The 15,022-nt window shown below is 38.2% G+C and overlaps 3 protein-coding genes and 1 long non-coding RNA gene across 7 annotated transcripts in view; 1 reads left to right on the forward strand and 3 right to left on the reverse strand.

Moving 5' to 3' along the window:
* The window catches only part of LOC137132457 (coiled-coil domain-containing protein 148-like), a 25,832-nt gene extending 19,191 nt beyond the window's left edge, over positions 1 to 6,641 (forward strand). For 2 of the 3 annotated variants that reach the window (XM_067514910.1, XM_067514912.1), the window contains 4 exons: positions 2,436 to 2,576; positions 3,662 to 3,780; positions 5,094 to 5,211; positions 5,403 to 6,152. In XM_067514910.1, the coding sequence (XP_067371011.1) occupies positions 2,436 to 2,576; positions 3,662 to 3,780; positions 5,094 to 5,211; positions 5,403 to 5,768 (744 nt within the window). In that variant the 3' untranslated portion in view covers positions 5,769 to 6,152. Of the gene's footprint in view, positions 1 to 2,435; positions 2,577 to 3,661; positions 3,781 to 5,093; positions 5,212 to 5,402 lie in introns of all 3 variants that reach the window. The other variant, XM_067514911.1, reaches the window with a different exon arrangement.
* On the reverse strand, positions 1,151 to 2,533 carry LOC137132461 (uncharacterized). The gene is made up of 2 exons (XR_010915122.1): positions 2,394 to 2,533; positions 1,151 to 1,554 (listed from the first exon to the last, which is right to left on the reverse strand). It is a non-coding gene; the product is annotated as an uncharacterized lncRNA (long non-coding RNA).
* Positions 6,551 to 9,371, reverse strand: upp2 (uridine phosphorylase 2). Its single transcript, XM_067514914.1, has 7 exons — positions 9,195 to 9,371; positions 8,901 to 9,015; positions 8,629 to 8,787; positions 8,367 to 8,481; positions 8,053 to 8,262; positions 7,803 to 7,949; positions 6,551 to 7,556 (listed from the first exon to the last, which is right to left on the reverse strand). The coding sequence occupies exons 1-7, from the start codon at positions 9,230 to 9,232 to the stop codon at positions 7,414 to 7,416; spliced, it is 927 nt and encodes a 308-aa protein (XP_067371015.1). The 5' UTR covers positions 9,233 to 9,371; the 3' UTR covers positions 6,551 to 7,413.
* Positions 9,372 to 9,572: 201 nt separating this feature from the next.
* Positions 9,573 to 14,845, reverse strand: LOC137132459 (uncharacterized protein C7orf57-like). Of its 2 annotated transcripts, XM_067514915.1 has the most exons (8): positions 14,742 to 14,844; positions 14,457 to 14,503; positions 14,114 to 14,275; positions 13,920 to 14,016; positions 13,458 to 13,575; positions 11,641 to 11,720; positions 10,538 to 10,635; positions 9,626 to 10,221 (listed from the first exon to the last, which is right to left on the reverse strand). In XM_067514915.1, the coding sequence occupies exons 1-7, from the start codon at positions 14,750 to 14,752 to the stop codon at positions 10,539 to 10,541; spliced, it is 612 nt and encodes a 203-aa protein (XP_067371016.1). In that variant the 5' UTR covers positions 14,753 to 14,844; the 3' UTR covers positions 9,626 to 10,221; position 10,538. The 2 variants fall into 2 exon arrangements, with proteins under 2 accessions (XP_067371017.1, XP_067371016.1); XM_067514916.1 differs by having other exon boundaries at positions 9,573 to 10,635; positions 14,742 to 14,845.
* Positions 14,846 to 15,022: the final 177 nt, after the last annotated feature.

Consider the following 15,022-nt stretch of genomic DNA (forward strand, 5'->3'; position numbering starts at 1 on the left):
TTTAAAGATGTCAGATTATGCTGATGTTTTGTGACCTTAAACTGCAACTGAACTTTAGACTATTTGTTTTATGGCACCATGGTAAAAAACAAACACTTTTTTTCTGTCACTTGTTGCACTTGGTGGCAGGTGTCTCATTTGTGCAACACTTGCTTATCCCAGGAGTTCAGGGTCACCACAGCGGATCATTGTCCGTATGTTGATTTGGCACAGTTTTAACCCTCCCCAATTTCTACTGGGCTTTCTACTGGCACTTCACAGCTGGGGATGGGAAAAGGCTGTTGGGTGCTCAGTGTCTTGCCCAGAAACTTCAATATATAGCCTGGACCGGGGATCGAAATTGACCAGTTGAGATTTCAAATTGTTTTTGCAACATTGTCTTTCATATATGGGTGTATTAGGGCCATTTTTTATTTACTGTGAACATGACCAGAAGAAAAATGACAGCAATTAGAATCATAGAGAGGGATTTCACTAGTTCCTTAAAGTTTACGGAGCGTGCCATATTACCACATTTTTCTGGTATGGCTAGGGAATTTTTCTACATGTTCCAAGCAAGAGGGGCTCCCAGCCTGATTCAAACATGTGAGTTTGTAATAAGCCATAAGAATTGCCGCTATATAAATAAATGAAAGTTGAATAAGAGATTTCCCCCTAACAATAGTAGTTTAAAATATATTTAAACTGTAAACATGCACTGAAAAATATAATTGTAAAAAATAAAATTTACTGATTTAGTAAGTTGTTGGTTTGTTGATAGTAAAACGTTTATGAGAAATTATATATTTACTATTAGAAAAGTAAACATAAGCCAAACACTTACAGATCATAAGTATTGCTCATGAGCTAATGTCTCAAAATATTGTAGTTTGATTTTTACACTATGAACATTTTCCCTAAGGCCAGAAAGAAAAGATGCTGACTAAAGCATTTTAGTTGAATTTTTTTTTGGTTAGAAATACAGTGCATGTGTGGTATTGAAATTTTGTATAGGTCTGTTGTTTTGCCCACAGGGTAACACCAGTGGTAATTTTGAAAGGTCACAGTAGTGATTCCAATCATGGAGTTATATTACAAAAGGCCATGTTCAACATTAACAGGTGCACAATATTAAAGAAAAGCAGCAAAGAAGCACAATAGGACAGTGCAGGACAACTGGAAAACTTGTTAATCACAGCATTTGTTAAGTAATAATTACAAATATATTGATAAAAACAAAGCACTGTTACAATAACTATTCATTGGCACAATGCAGGATTTGTCAAGAATTTATTTATTTTTAGTCCTTTTGGCTTATCCTACGAGTTCAGGGTCGCCACAGCTGATCATTTTTTCCGCATGATGTGTTTATTTTTTTTATGTTGGATGCTCTTCCTAACACAATTCTCCCCAATTTCTACCGGGCTTGGGACTGGCACTGCATGGCTGGAGATGGTGATGGGCCGCTGGGGGTTCGGTGTGTTTTCCCAGGACACTTTGACACGTGGTTGGGCAGAGCGGGGCGCGAACCTCCGACCCTATGGTTGGTAGAAGGCCACTCTACCAACCGAGCCACTGTCAAGAAAATTACATAGTAATTTAGGAAAATGGAGCCACTAAAATTTTGCATGAGAGAACGTTTTGAGTTCTTAACAAGAAGCATGTTTTATATCCAGATGCAACCCTGTCAAAATGGACTGGATTAGAGACAGATTGTTTCACTTCAAATACACAACTGCTGCTGTTTCCCAGGGAGACATCTAGTATGATTGACTTGATGATACCACTGGTGCTAATGTGTGTAAGACCATGTTAATTTGCATCTATTCCCTCTGGGGTTCCTAAGCTCTTGTCTGATAGATCTGTGAGTCTGTCTTCCCAGTTGGAATGCAGCACTGAGATACCCAGCTCACCACAGAGGGGCTGCTGCATAACGAACCTGTCACTCAACCGTCTGTGTGTGTGTGTGTGTGTGTGTGTGTGTGTGTGTGTGTTTTTAAGCGTTTCCAGTTATTTGGATGAGAAGATGATTCTCTTTCTGCATATGGGAACATAATACCACAACAGAAATATTTGTATATCAAGGTTTTGTGATTTCCAACTTTTCTTTCAAACAGTTTTACATGTGATTTAAACAAACTTTTACTTAAATAAGGTTTTGCTTTAAAAATGTGTATGATAACCTCATTTAATACAGAGGGACAGCATTTGTCTTAATGGAATACGTTTTTTCGTTAGGGTTCAAACACTTGATAATTCAGCGTTTCCTGAGGTGATGAGAAAAAGTGTGAAAGGCAGTTTTGACACCTCTTCCAAAGTTCATGTCGCATTTTAGCACCATGGAAGTGGGGCTCAGCTGGTTGTCTCTCTGTGAGGGATTCTTTTAAGACAGCTGTTGATGGACAATAACCTACTTTTTGTTTCTCCCTGGTGTGTATTTGCATGTGTGTTTGCAGCTGCAGCGATGGCAGGCCCAGCAGGAGGAGGTGGCAAGGCTGGAGGCAGCTATAGCTGCTAGACAACAAGAGGAGGAAGAGGCGAGGTTTAAGAGGGAGCAGGAGAAGGAGGATTCCATCAGGTCACAGCAAAAAGAAAAAGTAATCTGTTCACTGCACACATGACAAAGTGTTAGGTTCTTTCTGTAGCACTTGATTAATATCAACACACATGAATATGAATGCCTACAAGCTAAAAGTTTGTATAATTCAGTGTTTTAGATTTTATGGGTTCTGTATGTTATCAGGAAAAATGGATTAAACACAACTTTTCAAACAGTTGATACAACTTTATCGAATTAATGTATTATTATGTGAGAGATCTCTGCAAATAGGTGTACATATTTTAGTGCATATCGTTTCTGCATGATAGATGATACTGTATTATTGATCCTTTGCTCATAATATTCACGAATTGTGTACATAACTTATTAGCTCCTGCACACAAGTTTATTGCTTTTGAGGAAAAAAAACTAGATAATTTACTATAATTTCAACAGCTTCTTTAGCTTCTTTATCATGCAGCTTGCCTACTTTAGATGCACACAGCCAGCTCACGATGTGAAGAACATAATCTATCAAAAAAACTAAAATAAAACTGGATTGTCCTCAGCAGCATTTGCTGTATTTGTTGGGTTTAGATGGAAACACTTTATGTAGCTGTGCCAAACTTGTGGGCACTTTTGCCTGCATTACATAGATCAAAAAATATCATCTTTTGTGACACGAAGAGCTCTGACCTATTTGATCAAATTACACATGCTTAAAGTTGCTTGCCACTTGTAGTTACACAGTTTGAAGGATTTTATCGAATTGCCAGCAAACATGGAGATCAAACTGAAAGCATACATTAAAATTATCTGGGTATTTTTATTTTTCAATGTAGTTATAGTCCTCACAGGTACAACTACACCAGATTGTGTGTGTCTTTCTGTTTAATTAACTCTCTCCTCAGGGGTCTTCTTGGAGAGAATGGGCAGCCTGAGACACTTTCTGATTAATGAGTGCATTTAGGCTGCATTGGATTTCATACAATCTAGCACAATAGTCTGCCAGACGTTGAAGTAACACGATCAATAGCACACGATGATTCTAAGAGTTCTGTGAGAGTCAAATTAGTGGAAGTGTAGCTACCGTTCTTGTAAACTTTTTTTGTTATACTTTGTAAATTGTTATTTTCCCCCCAGGTCCGGCAGTTTTATTTAAAGCAGCAGAAAAGGAAGGAGGAACTGGAGCAAAGAGATCAGAAGAGACTTGCTAATCTCAGGAGCATCATGGAAGACCAGGCGAAGAAAGATAAGGAGAGGTGAGATCATTTACAGATGAATGTACTTTTTTGCTTATGAGCAACTGCTTTAATCACAGTTATATTACCAAAACAAATATATGTTTTTTCAATATCAATTTAACTCTTATTTTGTAAAAGCCAAATATAGAAGAACAAGAAGAAAAAGAACAAATTGTTACGTGTATTAAAGACAATTCGACAGTGTCTAGTAACCAGCCGTGGAAGTAGTTCTCACACTTTTGGTTAAGTGGCACTGCCACACTGTGGAAAAACAATCTGTAAAAGTCCTGCATTCAAAGAAAAAGAAACTCAAAGAAACTTGAATTACCAACATATGTAATGACTCATGACTCAACAAATCCTAGGAGTTTGGTGTAATACTAAATTACTGGAACATTCCTGTAAGTGAAAGGCTGACTAAGAGATACTTAAAAACACAACCTCATGTCAAAACAGCTCCTGGATGGCACTGAATATTGCAGGTTGATGATATGAGGAAGTTTCCCTTTCACCTGTATATTTAATATTTAATAACTTGCAGAAGGAAATGTAATTAGATCTGTCTTTACAAACCGAGTTAAATGCTGCTGTACAGTCTTTGCTCCGAGTTTCCTTTTCTGCCTGTCTGTTGATCGGCAGCTATTGATTAACTTTCACTCGTTTGGCCAATGTAAACTTGTTTTTTGATAGTGTGACTGTGTGTATCATGTTTGTTTTGTCAGAAACTGCAATGCCTCTTTCTTTGCCAGGTCAACCTTAAAAAGATCATAGCATTTACGGGATTCTACCTGGTTAATTAAATATTAACAATTGTCTAATCTTGATTTACTTGACTTACTTAATTTATTTAGTTTTGCTGACCTAACCTCAGCTAAAAATATTGCTTAACCCTACCTGTCAGTGGTTTACCTTCTTAGCTTGCTGCAGTGATGTAAAAGTGAACTGCAGAGACTCTACCATAACAGAAACACCACGCTTGAGACTGTGGCCAAGAGAGGGCAGTAAAACACAGTTTTTCAGCCTGGTGTGGAGTTACTGAAAAATAGAATTCCACCTTCAAAACCTTCCCTGTTCTGTTCCCTGCAGAAATTTACAAAAGCTTGCATTAAATAGAAATTAATGTTGTTAATTTGGAGTATTAAATGAAAGAGAATGGCAGGATTAAGAACAGGACGTGTGATGGTAGAGGAGCTGCACTCTGGCAGCTCCATACACCCTCCACAGCCTAAAGGCCTGCTGTGGTAGGAGTGATAGGTAATGGTGGTTGTGACAGTGGCAGAGGAAGAAAAGGGCAATGGGCCTGATGTCCTCACCTCCTGTGCTCCCTCTAGGGTGCTGTTTCGGGCAGATATGTTGCAGCGACGCAGGGAAGAGAGAGAGGCGCAGGAGATTGAGCAGCAGAGAGAAGAAGAAAAAAAACAGAATCGTCTGGAAGCTCTCAGAAACCAGGTGCATAATTATCTGCCTTTAACCCTTATAACATCACTGATTTGCCCTGTGAGTTGAAAAGACCCAGAAGGAAAGATTTATCTTATGTCGCCCTTATCTGGGTCTAAGAATCTCTGCCACATTATGGCAGCAAGTAAGAAGACAACTAAATATTATAACTTTAGTGAATATGTTTTTGCTGGTTCTGTTAGGTTCGAGTGGTGGCAGAGCCAGACCCAGAGAGGATGATGGCAGAGACAGATGCCTGGAGGAATCGACAGCTGAATGTAAAGGAGTTTGAGCTTCAGAGGCCTCTCTTCAGTATAAATACGTACACAGACACACAGGTGAGGCATGATAACAACCCTTTAGCTCGTTTGTATGGTAATAAAACTCTACAGCCGTGCGGTCATTTGCAGCTCAGTCTATGTGTTACATATGAACTTACAAATCTATTTTTCATTTCGTCTTGTTTGAGACAGACCAGTGGCCCATGCCAAGATATTTGGCTGGTCAAACAATGTTTGTCCCACTCGTCTAAGAGACCCGTATACACAGCCTTAATTCAAGGCCGCTAAGTCAGTTAGTGTATTATTGAGTGTGAGCCAGAGTTTTTTCATGACTGTAGAGAATAGGTTGAATTTGTTATTGTGTAACGCAAGCAGTGACTAATTGTCATACTCTTCTCCAATCTCCAATACTAAATAATGAATGATTAGTAACTAATCTGGTTTCAGGTACTAAATGTGTTTTAAAGCAGAAAAAAAACAAACCCATGGATTGAATGTATATATCTACAGTGGATCTTTTTCATCTGTTTTCCAGATTGTGTCTGATCTAAGACTGCGAGTAGAGCAGGCTCTGCGGGAGGCTGGTCTGCACCATAATCAGTATGCCAAAGAGGTCTTGTCTGTTATCAAGCCACCTAAACCACCTCGACGAGGCACCAAATCCATACTCAAATTTTAACCATGGTCTTGTCCCAATTATCAAGTCCAACCAGCGTTTTGTCTGGTATTGAGCATTACATAAAACATTTGTAATGCATATTACTTCTGTATATTAGTACATAGTACTTTCACGTGTACATTATGTCCATAATAGTGCCTATCTTGTACATACTGTAGGCACTTACTGCTTATTGCACTTCTGGTTAGATACTAAAATCCACTTCGTTGCCTTTCACTTGTGTAATGGGTAATGATAATAAAGTTAAATCTAATCTAATCTACTGAGTTGAGCGTGTAAGAATCATATTTACATTTGGATAGTTCATGCTACCACGTACAAAAGCAGCTGTAATCACAAAGTCAATGGATATACTGGGAGCTGATAGTGACCACAAAGTAATGCAGTGCAATCTCTGTTATTGACTTTTACTGTAGGTTTGTATACTCTACAGAACATAATAACTAATGAAGATTATTACAGCATATTTGGGTGAAAATAAACATGTAATTCTAACAGATGAAAATTACTAATTCATTTTATTAATTTAGTAATAATATTATATATAGTATATATAGCATTAACAACACTCATCGCTATTCCAAATTGTAAGACATACTCCTCCATCTTCCTAAACTATAAGCATCAGATCAGACCTAGATCAGACATAGATATAATTTAAACCAAAATTATCACCAAAATCGAAGAAATTTTTCATCTTCCAAAGGTCAGCGTGAACATTTGTGAAGACAGAACACAGGTAAACAAAATACTGGACTTTTTTTTTAGCAGAGTGTAAGTGTAAGTCAAGAACACATTGTTAGAAAATTAATACTTTAGTACTTATGCAAGATAAGATTAAATATTAAAAGATACATTACATGTTTCCACGTACACTCACTGGACACTTTAGGTGCAACTGTACAAGCTAATGCAATCCATAGTGGATATGACCACTGAGGTCATACTGGTTGGTGGAGTCATACTGGACTGCATTATATTAAGAGTTGGTTCAAATTGTTGAGGGTGGCTAAAACATTAGAACCACCTTTAAATATAATATACACATTAGATTGTACAGGTGTACCTGATGAAGTGATGGTGTTTTTATGCAAAATACTTAATATTTTCACCTCATCAAAGAAATTCTATTTTTTAAATAATGTTTATATTAACATTCTAAGTACAGTGTATACAAATATTCACATATACGTCAAAGCTATATATACGCTATTTGTAAGAATGGGGTTGTGATGGGAGATTGTGAAGGATGCCTTAGGCCAAAAGTCCCAGGTGTTTTTTGATAAAGTGAGACACAAGTACTTGAGGTCTCTGCTGATACTCCACCAGAACATCATGAGAGGAAGTGATCTGGTCCCCCTCAAAGCGGTTCAGCAATGCCACACAGACCACTGCACCTGGAGGAAAAAAATGATCAGTGATTTCATTTATGCTAAAACATTCTTATCCTCACTTTAGATGCGAATGAGTCAACTACATATGTCAGTATGATTTGGAATCTGTCATGCACATGTCTGTTTTCTACGTTGTATGTTTCAGCCACGTTCTACTAGAGGCAATAATATTTAAACATGAATCTGGTCATTGGTGGAATGTTTGAAAGTACAGGGTGTTCGGCATTTTGTAACAAAAACAAGCAATACCTCTGAGCCCACAGACACGGCACATAGCAGCGAAAACAGTTGACTCCATTTCAATATTTCTTACTCCGGCATCATAAGCTTTCCTCAGATACTCCAGTTTTTCTTCATTAGAAAAGGAGCACAGAGCCCCGTCAAGTCGCCCTTGACCTAGAGAGACAACACAGAATTTCTCAGTACACTCCCAATGGGGAGTATTCATATGTGTGAGTTAATTACAAATGTGATTAGAAACAATTAGAGCATACTGTACCTTCATAGAAATCGTGCGTGCACATGGTATTTCCAATCACAGTTGGAAAGTTTTGAAACTCAGAGGAGCACTGCAGAAGTTCTTTGGCCACTCCTTCGTCTAACTCAGTACTCCTGGTGATAACTTTACCCAGAACCACCTGCTCAAACTGGGCGCGGAAGGAGTAGTCCACAGCTTTATCTGTAATGACCACTGTTCCTGGAGCCAGACCTAGAGATCAAAAGTGTAGCGACGTGATATAGTCAGTATATTACAGTATAGTTCTGTCTGAACAATTCAATTCACTCCAAGGTAAAACAAGATAATGTGCTTACCAACTCCCCCAGATGTTCCAAGGCGAAAGAGGATAACATCATTGCACTGGGCATGGTGCAGCAGTTTAATGAGTTCATGAAGCATGATGGAGATGGAAGGGACACCCATGCCATGCTGTTGTGTATAAAAAAAATTGTGATTCCATATTTTAAATAAATACTGAAATTATTATTCCTCCCACCAGTGATTTTAGATTTGAGAAACTTCCCCTTCAACATAGACTGCGTCTTCTGCTGTGTTAACTTGCTAAGGAACACTTACACTTATAGACAGCACTGGTCCCACTTTGTACATGCAGTAGCGGTCCATCCCCTCACAGATATCTCGGAGTTCTTCTGGGTTTCCAGGCAGTTTCAGCTCTTGATGGATGAAGTGGGCAAAAGCCTTCATGCGATTTGCACTTCCACCAACGCACACAAACTGTAGGAAATACAGGGAGCAGACTACTGAATTCTATTTTGTAGTTTAAAGTTATAAACAAAATTGGTTTATCAGGATATCTATAACTATATATACATATACATATAGATTACTTTAACATCTCCAAACATTTCTGGGAGGTTGTGAGTCTTGGTACTTAAGTTGAAGTGGTAGAGAATGTCCTCTTCCATGGCGTCCAAGTAGGGATTTTTCACTTGGACATGTTGTCTAAGAGCAATTAAGTAATATATTAATACATTTACATAATATTCAACTGAAAATAAATGTCCTGAGTGAACCACCAACCACAATGACAGAAGCCACATCCATGTTGAATGTTGAAAAAAAGAGCTACAAGACACAACAATAAATTTAGTAACAGTGAACTGAGAAGCTCAAGCACTTACTTGATGTATTCTTTGTTCTCAAGTAAAATTGGTGCCATGACTGCAGGAAATTATTTGCAATAGTCTGAAAGTCTTCTTCAAAAGTTGCCCTAGTGTAACTCCTCAAAAGCAGCTGTTTTTCAGATAAGAATTTTGTCTAAAGTCAGAGCTGATATAGCAGTGCCCGCTGACCTTGACACTGATTGGTCCCGAAAAGAGGAGTATCGCCTGTCCTTGGTCTGAAAGGAGTGCCCACCAGCCCCAAACAAACTGCGTGAGATCAATCACGTGAAAAGGTATCCAGTGAAGTGAAAGCAATTTCAGCAGCAACAAAAACAACCTACGGTGTGTGACGTTGCCTGCTGTTGACCAAGAACCAAAAGCTGGAGGATGTAATTTTCCAACAATAGCAAATCGAGGCAAGTTAATAAATGATAAGTTATGATGTGCAAATTTCCCAAAGAACACTGAGATAACCTCTGACATTTGAATGAAACACATTGGTCTGCCAAAAAAGTGCCAGAGCCAACTTAAATGTACCACGAACCAATGTACCATCAGCGTTTTCTTGCACAAATCCTTTAAATCAATGTATGCACTGTAGCATATGGTTTAACAGCAATATTACACTATTGTTGTGTAACAGAAAATAAACCATTATGTGCTATGATGTAAAGTATTATTCAAAAGTATTATTCATGTAAAAAAAATGTGAGTGAAAGCCATTTTGATTTATTTGAATTCTCAGACGTTTATTGGCTTCCTATTACAGATTTAGAGACACAGGAAAAAAACTGTTGGCTTCTTTAACTAACATACGCAGTTAATAAGGAAACACTAACAGGCACAATAAATAAAGGGTACAATCTCTATTTCAATATTTTTTATGTGTGAGTGATATACTTGACATGACACGACACTTGAAACTAAGTAAAATATTTGATGTGGCTCAGCCTGAGTTTAAGGAGATTATTGTTGTCAGAAGAGACGGTGGCAACTGTTCCCGCATGAAACAGTTAAGTTTCCTGGGCACTGTCAGGATTCTAATCTGTTGAAAGAGAAATGTATACCTGCATATGAGTCATTCATTTTATCATAGACTTCACTAATGATCTCTATATTATACTGTGAAGGGCATCGTAAATCCTCCAAGGCTAACATCTTAAATTTGGTGAACACCATTTTATAATGCATTACATCCACAGATTGAGTGACATAAAATCAATAAATACACCAGCTCAACAGATTGGCTTCATTTCCTTTTGTTATAGCTAGAAGTGAATTTTGATAGCATCATGAAAAAGCAATACAGGGAAATTATTTATGGAGACCTTGAAGATTTTAACTCAAACTGTGCTACTTACTTTACATATCAGGGCTGGCTTTTGATTTGTTGTCTCCTGCATAACCAAAGCTCAACAGCTTAGTCATGTCGACAGGGGCTGGTTTCTTGTCAAACACTCTGTGAGAACGCCAAAGACACAAAGTCCAAATCTTACAGAATCACAACATTTGGGCTAATTCGATTCACAAATATAATGATTTCCCATTGCCTGTTCTCTTAACCAGAGGATGAAACCAGACACAGTTTAAACATAACACTGTACACAAAGACAAACCCTGGTTACTCATTACAGTAAAATTCTAGCAAAGTGCCCAAGTCAACAATTGTCAAATTTCTCTTCAGCTCAAACCAAATCCACAAGTCCACCAACATATTGAGATATGCAAGTTATATAATCTCTGATATACTAGTATTTAACGAAGCCTGCATGTAGCCGATTGCTGCAATGCAATGACTAAAATAACTGACTGTTTCTACTTATTTGAACAATTACGACTGTAGAACTTACATAACTTTTTGTGGTGTCATTTATGATTTTGCACTAGTATCACAAACATCATAAACTAATTTACTCCAGGACTGTGCTCTTCACTGTCAGTATATGTGAGGTTATTTAGACAAATCATTGACATCTCCTCAAAGTACAACGAACAGACAGTAAAGATGAGCTGAGAGCCAAAACAAACACACAAGTAAACACGTGGATTTCTCGAGAAGTCACTGACCTAAGTGTGCAGCCTGTCAATGATTATTTGTGCCTAGTCACCACAACACAAAAAGATATGGTCTAGAAAGTACTGTCGACAGCAATTTAAATACACAGGTCTAAAATATGTATGAGCTATATAAGGCAGGTGTTGCTCTTAAGGCCATCTTTTAGTGACAGAAATGGTGGTTTTGCAAAAACCCTGTAAATTATAAAACTGATGGAATTAATCATAGCAAAAAAAAAACACCTACATATAAATAAAAAGTACAGATATAAAGATCAATGGCCTGCAAAATCTATTTTATTTTGTGTTACTCTTGTTTTGAAAGTTGTAAATGTCGTTTGAGACAGCCGCAGCTTATGCTAAACGTAACGAAGAGCAACAGCACCATCTTTTGACCACATAAACTTACATCCTCTTGAATTTGCTGGCCTCAAAAGGTTGACTGGGTGACTGAAATGGTTCCATCTGGCTGCAATCAATATAGTTGTTCTGTAGAACACAAAACATAGTCAGGTGGTTAACCAGGATCTCTTTTTTCTATCAATTCAAGTTCCTGAAACACTTACAGTATGAAGTTCTTTCTGATCAAGTAGGAACTAAATAAAACCCCAATTCCAAAAATAAAAAATATGGGAAGATGTGCAAATGTAAATAAAAATAGAATGCAATAATTAGCAAATCTCATCAACCCATATTTTATTCACAATAAAACATAAACGTCTATTCAGATGTTGAAACTAAGACATTTTACCATTTCATTAAAAATATTAGCTGATTTTGAATTTGATGGCAGCAACATAGTAACAAAAGGTTGCAAAAGTAACTGCAACAGAGCAAAAACAAATGGAGGCAAGTATTACAACTAATAAGGTTAATTGGCAACAGGTCAGTAACATGACTAAAAGGAGTATTTCAGAGAGGCAGAGTCTCACAAATGTAAAGATGGGCAGAGGTTCACCAATCTGTGATAAACTGCCTCTAAAAATTGTGGAACAATTTCAGAAAATGTTCCTCAATGTAAAATTGCGAAGACATCTACAGTAAATAATATCATCAAAAGATTCAGAGAATCAGGAGGAATCAAGGGACAAGGCTGAAGGTCAAAACTGGATGCATGTGATATTTGGGCCGTCAGACGGCACTGCATTAAAAACAGGCCTTATTCTCTACTGGACATCACTGCATGGGCTCAGCAACACTTCCAGAAATCACTGTCTGTGAACACAGTTTGGTGTAAAATCCACAAATGTTAGTTAAAACTGTGTCATGCAAAGAAGAAGCCATATGTGAACACAATCCAGAAATGCTGCCGTGTTCTCTGGACCAAAGCTCATTTAAAATGGTCTGAGGCAAAATGGAAAACTGTTCTGTGGTTTGATGAATCAATAATTGAAATTCTTTTTGGAAACCATGGACACTGTGTCCTGCTGACTAAAGACAAGAGGGACCATCCAGCTTGTTATCAGAAAGTTCAAAAGCCTGCATCTCTGATGTTATGGGGGGGCATTAACGCCTATGGCCTGGGCAGCTTACACATAGTACATAGAGGTTTTAGAGCAACATATGCTCTCATCCAGACGTATCTTTCAGGGACGGCCTTGCATATTTCAGCAAGACAGTGCTAAACCACATACTGCATTGTTCACAACAGCATGGCTTCATAGGAGAAGAGTTTGGATGCTGAACGGTCGCCTGCAGTCCAGACTTCTCACCACCAGAAAACATTTGCTGCATCATAAAAAAAATCCAACAACAAAGACCCAGGACTGTTGAGCAGCTAGAACATTCCTCTCCTAAACTCCAGTAACTTGTCTCCTCACTTCCCAGATATTTACAGACAGCTGTTAAAAGAAGAGGGGATGCTATACAATGGTAAACATCAACCTCTTCCAAATTGTTTGAGATGTGTTGCTGCCATCAAATTCAAAATGAGCTAATATTTTTCATGAAATGTTACAATTTCTCAGTTTCAACATCTGATATATAGTTTATGTTCTATGGTGAATACAATATGGGTTGATGACATTTTCAAATCCTTGCATTCTTTTGTTATTTATCTTTTACACTCACATCTTCCCAACTTGTTTGAAATTTGGGATTGTAACATGTGTACAGCATCAACAACAGTCAAGTCTGGGATCATGGACAGTAAATCAACATAAGAGAAAGAAATTTTCATTTTGTACTAATTTATGTTCAAAACAACTCTGGCATTTCTCTGTTTACCTCTTTCCCGTTGCTACTGCTATCATCCCTCTCCCAGGCTGACATGGTGTCAGTCCCAAAGGGGGGTTCTAGCAACTGAGAAACTCCAGGGTTTTTCTTCTCCTCACTGTTAATGAGACTGTTGGGGGAAAAAAAACATTACAAGAATATAAAACATGTCCTTTGCTTAACGATAGCTAGACTGTATACTATAATAAGGAGTAAACATTAAAAGCATTATGGTGGTGGATTGTTACAGTTTATTTAAATTATTTGATATGATAGTAAAGAGCCAACTTACCTTGGTTACAAGTGCAGTAATTGTTAACGTTAAGCTATATTAGCAGTTGCAGATGCATGACCAGGTAGGAGCAAAGGCAGCAGATGTGTAGGCTAATAGTGTAATTGTGGAAGCATCAGTACAGTAGTAGTTCTGGCAGTAGTTGTGAAGATGACGTTATTATCAAGCATTGTTACAAGTACCTTGGTTCATCGTTGTCTTCTGATGCTGTGCAGAACCACCCTGGCGGTTTGTATGAATTGGGTTTATCAAGAACGGTTTCTTCATGCCACAAAAGCCCTGTTACACAAAGAGGAGAAAATCAACGTAGATAATGGTCAATACCAGAATCGATGAGAGGAACCTGTGCAGGTATAAGGCCACAGGATGGCTGTACCCTTATGGCCTCCTTGTTTTGCAAGTTTGACATAGTCAGAATCAGACTCTCGGACTCCAACCCTCCGGCCTCGGGCTTTCTCAGGAAGAGAAGCGATGTTTGGGGACAGCCCTGGAATCTGGGAGATATGGCCATTCGCTGTTTGGTAGCCTGTTTTCACACCTGTAACAATAAAACACAGATACAGAATTAGAAAATGAACGAGGACAGGTAACAGCCTACACTTGTCCTGACTGACAGCAGAGATGGCAGCATCGCCCGGGCTCCAACATAACAGCTTCGCATTCTCGTAACAGACTAAACTAATGATGATAGTTTAGTAAGTAGGATAAGTTGTACTTGCCAGATTTTGTGGGTTGCAGATCGTCACTCATGAGAACTGATGGATTTCTAATGGAAAGTGGAGAAAATACGCGACACACAGTCAACATCTCCGGTGAGCGTCATTAGCACGAACAACGGGTTTTAACGTTAGCATTAGCTCGTTAACTTCCAAACTAGTTTGACGCTCCAAGTCAAACCAAGTCTCAAACTCGACACAAACTGCAGGCGATTGGCAGTGAGTCCGCCAAAAGAGGTCAAACTCAACGACCATATTTCTGCCTGAATCCATAAAGTAGGTACTTACTCTGAATACATGCTGGCGGCGGAGCTACAAGTTTCTGTGTGGACAAACGACTGTGTTTGGACTTTCGGACCGTTACCGTGGCAACGACTTGTAGCTCCTGCGTGTACCGCAGCAGCTCAGTGATATAGATACTTTATTGTCATTGTACAAGGATGTGCAACGACTCTAAGGGACTCTAAGGATACACACATAATAATATATTAATAAATTATTAAAAAATAAGAAATTTTAAACACATGTCAAGAAAACTATTTCATCTAAAACCACATACACAGTGCCAA

This window comes from Channa argus, chromosome 9 (genome assembly GCF_033026475.1).
Source record: "Channa argus isolate prfri chromosome 9, Channa argus male v1.0, whole genome shotgun sequence".
NCBI classification, from domain to species: domain Eukaryota; kingdom Metazoa; phylum Chordata; class Actinopteri; order Anabantiformes; family Channidae; genus Channa; species Channa argus.

Excerpts from the sequence above, each read along its gene's own strand:
- upp2 (XM_067514914.1), bottom strand. The coding sequence starts at position 9,232 with ATGGCACCAATTTTACTTGAGAACAAAGAATACATCAA. Across the intron at positions 9,016-9,194 it reads GAGAACAAAGAATACATCAA|ACAACATGTCCAAGTGAAAA; the intron begins GTAAGTGCTTGA and ends AATTGCTCTTAG. Across the intron at positions 7,950-8,052 it reads CACGCACGATTTCTATGAAG|GTCAAGGGCGACTTGACGGG; the intron begins GTACAGTATGCT and ends TTGTCTCTCTAG.
- LOC137132459 (XM_067514916.1), bottom strand. Across the intron at positions 13,576-13,919 it reads GAAGACAACGATGAACCAAG|TCTCATTAACAGTGAGGAGA; the intron begins GTACTTGTAACA and ends TTCCCCCAACAG. Across the intron at positions 11,721-13,457 it reads GCAGTAGCAACGGGAAAGAG|AACAACTATATTGATTGCAG; the intron begins GTAAACAGAGAA and ends TGTGTTCTACAG.